At 36.5% G+C, this 10654-nt stretch overlaps 1 protein-coding gene across 1 annotated transcript in view; it reads left to right on the top strand.

Annotated features, from left to right (window-relative positions):
• LOC107671088 (squalene synthase-like) overlaps positions 1-10049 on the top strand; it is a 12264-nt gene extending 2215 nt beyond the window's left edge. Inside the window, exons 2-8 of the mRNA XM_016463936.1 lie at positions 2258-2355; positions 3468-3651; positions 5556-5684; positions 5869-6060; positions 8526-8702; positions 9513-9665; positions 9746-10049. Coding sequence (XP_016319422.1) covers positions 2258-2355; positions 3468-3651; positions 5556-5684; positions 5869-6060; positions 8526-8702; positions 9513-9665; positions 9746-9970 — 1158 coding nt within the window. The 3' untranslated portion in view covers positions 9971-10049. The remainder of the gene's footprint in view (positions 1-2257; positions 2356-3467; positions 3652-5555; positions 5685-5868; positions 6061-8525; positions 8703-9512; positions 9666-9745) is intronic.
• The last annotated feature ends 605 nt before the right edge of the window (positions 10050-10654 follow it).

Genomic DNA, 10654 nt, shown 5'->3' on the forward strand with positions numbered 1-10654 from the left:
ATTTCAAATGATTTTCAACGGTCGCTTTGTCGCGTCCAGTGTACTAGACAGACTTTAGCTGTTGCGGCGCAGACACGGTGTTACTCACCTATCGAGAAGAAACAAAGCAACCTCGGCATCCGATCGCAGGCCTTCCGCTCCTTGAGTTCTCTCCAGCGCTGGAAAGCTGATCCGATATTTACAAGGGTCCTACTTATTGCCTTAAGCCTACTTTTGTTCCGCAGATGTTTTCCTCTTTTGTTTTTTATCCACCATCTCTATCTTTCTTTCTGTCGCTCGGCTCAGACTGAACACTCTCTCCTCCACATCATGAGTAGACACGCCCCTTACTGCTGATTGGCTACAAGTTTGTTTTGCTATTCGGCCCGAATCAGTTTTCTAAAGCGTTTTTGAAAAAATCGCTTACCTGCCTTTAATATTCTCAAAACGTTACACAAAAACCTTATTTATACATCGTTCAATGAACGATTTGCAACTTGTTTCAGAATGCTCTGAGGAGATTAAAACGGAACGTTGTTTGCAAAATGATAAAATGGAATGTTACTTTAATGTTCGCAAAACCAAGGAAAACCTTTTTAAACATTTTAAAACTGGGCATTCAGAGAACATTCAGAATTAACGTTTTCAAAATGTAATGGGAACTCAAAACGTTCTTAGAACATAATTTTGTTAGATAGATAGATAGATAGATAGATAGACAGACAGTGTTATTTTATTACTGTTATTGTAAACTGTAATTCTTAATGACACATAGATGCTTTTAAATCTACATTTGTATATTTTAAAACTGTATTGCGTCAAGAATTAGCCTGTTTTTAGTGTTGTTTGGGTTGCTTGGTTGATCTTTTTTATAAATAATATAAGAGATTTGCATAGTGTATGCAATGGTTTAAATGGTTTATATACAGTATCTACTTGTATATTAGTTTGAATGAATACAATTCGACGACGATCCAGTATGTGCGTACTCATTTTAATATATTTGCCTATGTACTACTAGCCAAAGGTTTGGACACACGTGACTGAATTAAATGCTTGAAATGAAATTTGTAGATAAATATAAGAACATTCCATGTATGAATTTCATTAAAAATCTACTTTTACATTTTTTTTTTAATGTAGGCTATTTTTTAACTTGCATAAATTGTAGCGGGGATACTGAAGAAAAGCAGCAACACGTGTCAAGCGTACATCTGGATAATCTAGAAGCTCAAATGTGACCCTCGATCACAAAACCATAGCACAGGTATATTTGTAGCAATAGCCAACAATACATTGTATTGGTCAAAATTATGGATTTTTCTTTTAATCATTGGGATATTAAGTAAATATCATGTTCCATGAAGATATTTTGTAAATTTCCTACCGTAAATATATCAAAACTTAATTTTTGATTAGTAATATGCATTGCTAAGAACTTCATTTGGACAACTTTAAAGATGATTTTCTCAATATTTAGATTTTTTTTTTGCACCCTCAGATTCCAGATTTTCAAATAGTTGTATCTCGACCAAATATTGTCCTATTCTAAAAAACCATGCATCAGTGGAAAGCTGATTTATTAAGCTTTCAGGTGATGTATAAATCTCATTTTGTGGTCCATATGAGTTTTAATCAATACATTTTTTTAAATTTTATTTTATTTTTATGTTTCGGTCACCACATATGTCCCATACACAGTTATGATGATTACTTTGCTGTTATTTTAAAATGTAGAAAAAAGTTTGAGTGGGTGTGTCCATACTTGACTCGACTAGTAGTGCGTACTTGGCAAACTGCTGCGGTATTTTGCAGTCGGGTCGGTCTGAAAACATGCGTGTGTTTTATCGTTAAAAGCGGGGAGGAGACTCAAACCCCAGCCAATTAAAAAAAAAAACTCAATATGAGGTGAAACGCTCTGTTTACATATCAGATTACCGATAGGCTATGTCAGTCGTGGCTAAAAACGCGCCCCTCTGACGCTCGGTCTCACTTCCCCTCTGGCGAATGACTTTACAGAGAGTTTAAATACAGTTTAAAAGTTTTGCACTGCTTGTAAACAGAAGCAGGAGCTGCAGGAGCTGCAGGAGCGCGTTCGCTCATGGCTGTGGTCGGCGGTAAGAGCGCCGCGTCGTTCTCCGTGATCAAGCGCTCGTTGTCGCTGCGCTCGGTGCTCTCCGGCGGCCGGCGCAGCGCGCAAGAGAGGCGGCTGGTGACCCGTGCTCCTCACCCGCTCCGGACTCACCGACACCCCGCCTATGTGTGCTTCTCCTGCCAGGACTCCATGAGCGAAACCCTGCGGACCTGCTACGCGTATCTGAACCAGACCAGCCGGAGCTTCGCGGCGGTGATCCAGGCCCTGGACGGAGAGCTGCGGTAAGATCCGCGGGAGAGGCGTGACCTCCGCCGGTAAACAACCGCTTTAGAAGCGCTGCGCTGTGCAGAGAAGCATATGCACATTTTGTACGCATTTAAGTGTGCTTTACTTGTTTGCAAGGTTTGTGGTTAGATATAAATGACCTTGAGGAGCATGTGTCTTCTTAAGAAGTTGCTCGAGATCACATGGACATGAGGAACTTTTGCAATATCTAATCTACCATGCACATAAAACAAACCTGTCAGTTTGTATACTCTTAAATTATAAGTGCATACATTCTCTAAGTAGCCTACATACTTCAATCTATACAATTTATGTTTGTGTATGTGCAAAACAGCAGATTTCTATAGTTTCTAATTTTTATATAATAGAAGTTATAAATCTGGCATTTTGCATGCATTTATATATTATGGATGGATGTATGTTTATGTGTATACACACACACACACACACACACATATATATATGTATGTATGTATGCGGTAGATTATATGCGATACAAAGGTGCAAAACACCAAATTTCTGTAGTTTAATAGACGATATAGAAATATGGAAGGAATCTAATTTCTGTACGTTATCTGGAATTTTGCATAGGCCTATGTATGTGTGTGTGTATAAAATATATATTCAGAAACATACATATATTATGCATAATGAAATATATTTTATAACAGAAATAGAAACAAATCTGCCATTTTGCATACCTATATTGGATAAATGTATACACACACAGAGAGACACACACATATATGTACAAAATTGCAGATTTATATAGTTTTTAAGTTTATATAATAGAAGTTATTGAAATCTGATGTTTATGTATTAACTATAAGATTTCTATAAGTTCTATAACAATTTATACTCTAACTTATAAATTATATAAATCTGCTATTTTGCATTTATCTTTCTAAAAATTGGGCACACATATATTCATATTTTTAGGATAATATTAGAGTAAAACATGTAAAGCATTCGTTCAGTCATGTGTGGCATGTTTCTTGACCTGCTGTGTTTTATTTATATCAGCTGCTCAATATAAATGCTGTTTGTTCACTCTGTGTTGTTTAGAAATGCACTGCAGATCTTCATGGGTGATAAATCTCTCACTCAGGCATGCGGTGTGTATTTTCTACCTGGTTCTGCGAGCTCTGGACACAGTGGAGGACGACATGAGCATCCCGCTGGAGAAGAAGTTCCCGTTGCTGCAGGACTTCCACACGTTCCTCTATCAGCCCGAATGGAGCTTCGCCGAGAGCAGAGAGAAGGACCGGCAGGTGCTGGAGGATTTCCCCACGGTCAGCCCAAGACAACACACAACACATCACATCAAACACAACACAACACAACACACACATCACATCAGATCACATCACATCACATCACATCACATCACATCACATCACATCACATCACACACATCACAGCACAACACATCACAACACAACACACACATCACAACACAACACGCACATCACAACACAACACAACACAACACATCACAACACATCACAACACATCACATCAGATCACAACACATCACATCACAACATCACAACACACACATCACAACACACACATCACAGCACAACACATCACAACACAACGCAACACACACATCATAACACAACACACACATCACAACATCACATCAGATCACAACACATCACATCACATCACAACACACACATCACAGCACAACACATCACAACACAACGCAACACACACATCATAACACAACACACACATCACAACATCACATCAGATCACAACACATCACATCACATCACAACACACACATCACAGCACAACACATCACAACACAACGCAACACACACATCATAACACAACACACACATCACAACATCACATCAGATCACAACACATCACATCACATCACAACACACACATCACAGCACAACACATCACAACACAACGCAACACACACATCATAACACAACACACACATCACAACATCACATCAGATCACAACACATCACATCACATCACAACACACACATCACAGCACAACACATCACAACACAACGCAACACACACATCATAACACAACACACACATCACAACATCACATCAGATCACAACACATCACATCACATCACAACACACACATCACAGCACAACACATCACAACACAACGCAACACACACATCATAACACAACACACACATCACAACATCACATCAGATCACAACACATCACATCACAACACACATCACAACACAACACACACATCATAACACATCACATCAGATCACAACACATACATCACAACACACACATCACAACACAACACAACAAAACACACACATCACAACATCACATCAGATCACAACACATCACATCACAACACATCACAACACACACATCACAACACATCACATCACAACACACACATCACAACACAACACACATCATAACACATCACATCAGATCACAACACATACATCACAACACACACATCACAACACAACACAACAAAACACACACATCACAACATCACATCAGATCACAACACATCACATCACAACACATCACAACACACACATCACAACACAGCACATACACATCACAACACATCACATCAGATCACAACACATCAGATCACAACACATCACAACACACACATCACAGCACAACACATCACAGCACAACACATCACATAACATCACAACACATCACATCACATCACAACACATCACAACACATCACACACATCACAACACATCAGATCACATCACAACACACAACACAACACAACACAACACAACACAACACAAATGTAAGGAAGTGTATTTTGAATCAACAAATTTAATTTAGTACAAGATGTATAATATATTATATGTAAGATGTATAATATGTTAATATTTACATTAAAAAATCTTAAAATAAAAAGCATTAAATAAGACCTTTTAAATATTTAAAATTTAAATAAGAAAAAAGCCTTCTTTTTTCAGACATATTATTTATTTATTTATTTATTTTTAATTTGGGGTGAAAAAGACGGCAAGTTTAGCCACATTTTTTTTCATGTTGTTGTTTGCTGATTTTGTAAAATGCTGCAGTTTTAATTACACTTCTGCTTTTAATATCTTCTCTGTTGTTTATTATTTTATGGGGGTTTTTGTTGTTGTTTTTATTTTATGCTTTTTTTTAATACACACTTTCGTTCCGTTTTCCTCAGATTTCAGTGGAGTTCAGGAATTTGGGCCAGGAGTATCGTGACGTGATTTCAGACATTTGTCACCGGATGGGTGTGGGAATGGCCGAATTCCTGGAGAAGAAGGTTTCCTCCATGAAGGAGTGGGACAAGGTTAACTTCACACACGTATTTGACGTGTTAGTTTGACGTTTATCCATCTGCATGTAGATTTATAGACCTATAACTCACCAAAGCGATGCAGAAGTGCTCTCATCGCATTTTAAAGCATGTCTGACATTCTGCATGAGACGTTTGTCATGCATAATGTTGTAAACATCTGTCCGGTTGTGTACAGTACTGTCATTATGTGGCCGGTCTGGTGGGGATCGGTCTGTCCCGTCTGTTCTCGGCGTCCCAGCTGGAGGACACTGAGGTGGGCCGGGACACAGAGCTGGCGAACTCCATGGGTCTGTTCCTCCAGAAGACCAACATCATCAGGGACTATCTGGAGGACCAGCAGGAGGGAAGGGCCTTCTGGCCGCAGGAGGTACAAACCTTTAACCCCGCTCTCTTCCCGGCAGCTGTGGTTGCCAAAACTTTACCACAAACATTTTTAAAAAGACTGTACATTTCATTAACTGATATAATGTTAATATTCCATTTAGAGTAATACAGTTTTTCTCAGTCGCTTTGGTGCATATCTCAGATCAGAAATGAAATTCTCAAAACCGCTTGTTCAACCTCCACATCATCTAGTCACTTGTGCACATCATAAACGAAGTTTCTCATTCTTCTGAACAAGTTGCGATTGCTTTGGTACATTCATGCAATTGATTATGTGCATTTAACCACAGTTTCCTACATTATCAGTTACTATTGTCATGTTGCTCAGAATGTATTATTTAGTTCTCTGTGCAATAGTCTTACCCCTCAAAACATCTAGGCATTAGTTCATCGTTTAAGTCATTAAATGCAAAATGGTTGATCTAGTTGTCATAAACTGTCAAATTTTCCACACATTTCTATTAGACTTTTTGTAAATTTGCTATGAATTGTGCAGGTGAGTCTTGACTTTCACTAATGAAGGGAATGTATAAACCAGTTCTCAGAAATAGCTCAAAGGTTTATCTCATGAACCTTCAATTGGAAAGCGTATATGTGACCACCAGTCTAAGTCGCTGGGGTATATTTGTAGCAATAGCCAACAATACATTGTATGGGTCAAAATTATAGATTTTTCTTTTATGCCAAAAATCATTAGGATATTAAGTAAAGATTATGTTCCATGAAGATATTTAGTAAATGTCCTACCGTAAATATATCAAAACTTAATTTTTGATTAGTAATATGCATTGCTAAGAACTTAATTTGAACAACTTTAAAGATGATTTTCTCGATATTTAGATTTTTTTGCACCCTCAGATTCCAGATTTTCAAATAGTTGTATCTCAGCCAAATATTGTCCGATCATAACAAACCACACATCAATGGAAAGATTATTTATTAAGCTTTCAGATGATGCATAAACCTCAATTTTGAAAATTTGACACTTAAGACTGGTTTTGTGGTCCAGGGTCACATATAGACAGGACAACACAAGAGTTACAAATTCTGACAATGGACTTTCTCTTTTTTTTTTTTATTGTCGCCTTTGTGCCCATATTTCTTTTCTTTTTTTTCTATATCACAATGACGTTACAATAATGTGTTTTTTTGTCAGAACACTAGTAAAAGTGTAACTGAATCCTATCCAGTCTCTTTCAATCAATACCCCACATACGGGAGCTAATGTGTAAATTTGTACTTTTGAAATGGATATATTGCATACATAAGAAGTGCAGCCTTCTGCATTTCAATACAGTAAATGTCAACCAAACTGTTGTCATAATTTACATCAGGTAATACTAACAGAGTGCAGTGTTATATTGACAACACGACTAAACATTTTGACTTTCTTGACTATCTTGTTTGTGAACAATGCCTCAAGGGCTTTTCATTCTGATGGCGCTGATATGTTCATTGACATAAATACATACTTTTGAGAGATGAACTAAAGATTTTGAGTAAGTTACAGGCTTTTGCAGGTAATCCCTCGTGTGGTGCTGTTTGTACGAATTGTTTTGAGAAATGCACATACTTCTTTGCAAATATTAAGGATGATTCGAGAAATGCACCAAAGCGACTGAGAAAAACTGTAAAACCTGTTTTGTACCAGTGTTATTTTAGGAGCATTGATATACTTTTCTCATTTTTGTTAATATTTTGAATTAGATTTTATTTTAATAATTTTAGTTTTCATTTTTATTTTAGTTAAAGTTTTAGCAATTTAGTTAAAACTTTAGTTTGTTTTTTTCTAATTACGTCTGTATGTATTATAAAAGCTTTGTTTTTGTTTTAGTTTATTTAGTTTTAGTCATTTTAGTACTTTAACTTCAATTAAACAAAAATGAGAATTGTTGCTTTGGCAACTAGCTGAAATTAAATATTTTTTTCTATTTAAATTATTTTGTATTTCAAGTAATGAAAAAAAAATTAATCATTTTATTTTTATTTTATATTTAAATTTTAGTTAAACGTTTTGCAATTTTGTTGTGTGTTTTTGCCATTTTATTTGTTTGTTTATTTAAATGTGTCTATATTTTTTAAGTTTCATTTTTGAGTTTTAGTGCTAGAACTTAACCTACACAAAAATGAGAAATGTTGCCTTGGCAACTAGCTGAAATAAAATAATTTTTAATATATATTTTATTTCAGTTAATGTTTATTTTATTTTAAGTAATTATGGGAATGTCAGTTTGCGTTTTTTTTCCACTGTTGCTTTTTCTTTGCATTGCTTTCTTTGCTTTTTTTGCATTGCTTTTTCTTCTAAAATCTGTGCATTTAACAGTATTTTACTGTAAAATTACATAAAATGTCCCGTTAGACAGTTTTTTACCGTAGCATTTTTGCATTGTTTTGCTGGTGAGGTTGTAATCAGTGCATGTGTGAGTGATGGCTGTTTGTGTGCCGCAGGCCTGGAGTCAGTTTGCGTCGCGTCTGGAGGATTTCGCTCGTCCTCAGCACCTGAGCTCTGCCCTGTCCTGCCTCAACCTGCTGGTGACCGATGCTCTCCATCACGTCCCAGACATCATCGCATATCTGTCTCGCCTCCGCAACCAGAGCGTCTTCAACTTCTGTGCCATTCCTCAGGTCTGATTAATTTCTCGCACTGAACCTTCATATGTTTATGTGCACTTACAAACACCAGAGTGCGTTCAGTGGGTTCAGGTCTCACACGGGATAGTGAGTGCATTACGAAGTTAGCTAATGCTATAAGGGTGCGGATTATAGAAATAAATATAGGGAATATAGAAATTGCACACAGATGAATGCATGGATACTTTCTTTGCTGCTGTACATTGTTTTTCTATGCAAACATGCACTAAACCTTAAATTACTAAACAGATTTACATTAATTTAAATGAAAAACAGTATTAGAAATGAAATAAAATAAATAAATAAAAAAATTATTTCAGTTAGTTGTGAGGGCGAAATTTAAAAATTTCGTTTAGTGCTAAAATTATTAGTGCTGTCAAACGATTAATCACATCCAAAATAAAAGTTTTTGTTTGCATATGTATGTGTGTATTGTGTATATTTATTATGTATATATAAATACAAACACATGCATGTATACATTTAAGAAAAATATGTTCTGTTTATACGTTTAAAATATTTATATATAATATCAATTATATTCATATAAATATATGCATGGAAATATTTTCAAAATATATACTGTATGTGTGTGTATTTATATATACATAATAAATATACACCGTATACACACATATATTATATAAATTAATCGGCAAAACCGATACATCGGTCGACCTCTAATAAAAACAAGTGCAAAAAGTGTACAAAACTCATGTGCAATGCATATGAAACATGTTCATGGTGTGAATGTGTGAAACCCATGTGATCTCATTGGCATTGTGTTGTTCCTCCTCCGGTCAGGTGATGGCGATAGCGACTCTGTCGGCGTGCTACAACAATCCTCAGGTGTTTCAGGGTGTGGTGAAGATCCGGAAGGGTCAGGCGGTAACGCTCATGATGCAGGCCACACACATGGGCGCAGTCCAGAGCATCATCACGCAGTACAGTCAGGAGGTGCGTCCTAAAACACGCTCCGCTGTCCTCTGTAGCACAGCCGTCTGCTCCGCTCATCCTGATCCCTCCTCTCCTCACAGATCCTGCAGAAAGTGTCCGGCGCGGATCCGTCCCGAGAGAAGACGCTGCGCATCCTGAGCCTCATCCGCGAGAAGAGCCTGTGTCCAGCCGCGCTGTCGTCCCGAGCGCACCACATCTCTCCCGTCTACGTCTCGGCCGCCATGCTGTTAGCGGCGCTCAGCTGGCAGTATCTGAACGCCACGAGCGGCCAGCCACCGGGGGGCGCCGACATGCAGCCACACTGAGACACAAAGCAGCCCAGAACTCTCTCTGCCAAACCACAGCACGAGTCTGGGATCTTTAGGGTTCTTTCTGTTTCACTAAAAGTTCTTCAGGTCATTTTCACCCCAAAAGCAAATGAGAAAACTATAAGAAATATTTAAAAAAGAAGAAGTAAAAAAAATATATATATATTTAATTTTTTTTCATATTTTCTTTCTAGAGAGCGAGAGAGAGAGAAAAGTATAAAAAGTAAGAATATATATATGTGTGTGTATATATATATTTTTCATGAATTGAATTAGTTTTTATATATGTAATATATAGAAAAGTGTGTATATATATATATATATATATATATGTGGAGAGAGAAAAGTATAAAAAGTAAGAAAATAAATATATAGCGTTCTGTGTATTACATACATAAAAGCTAATGAAATATATAAAAACTACATGTGTAATTTTATATATTTAATGACTTTTTATTAAAATATAAAACAAATTACATCCCTTTAATTTTTAGTTTACATATATGTTTGACATATAGAAAAGTAAATATATAAACTAATATATACACATACACATACTTTTCTGTATATTTCATGTATAAAAAATTATATATATATATTTTATATACATACACATGAGGTGTTACATAAGCAGATTCATACCTTGAGTATATGCATAGTCATCCGAGCCGGAGCTGAATA

This window comes from Sinocyclocheilus anshuiensis, unplaced genomic scaffold (assembly GCF_001515605.1).
Source record: "Sinocyclocheilus anshuiensis isolate Anshui unplaced genomic scaffold, SAMN03320099.WGS_v1.1 scaffold2876, whole genome shotgun sequence".
In the NCBI taxonomy this organism is placed as follows: domain Eukaryota; kingdom Metazoa; phylum Chordata; class Actinopteri; order Cypriniformes; family Cyprinidae; genus Sinocyclocheilus; species Sinocyclocheilus anshuiensis.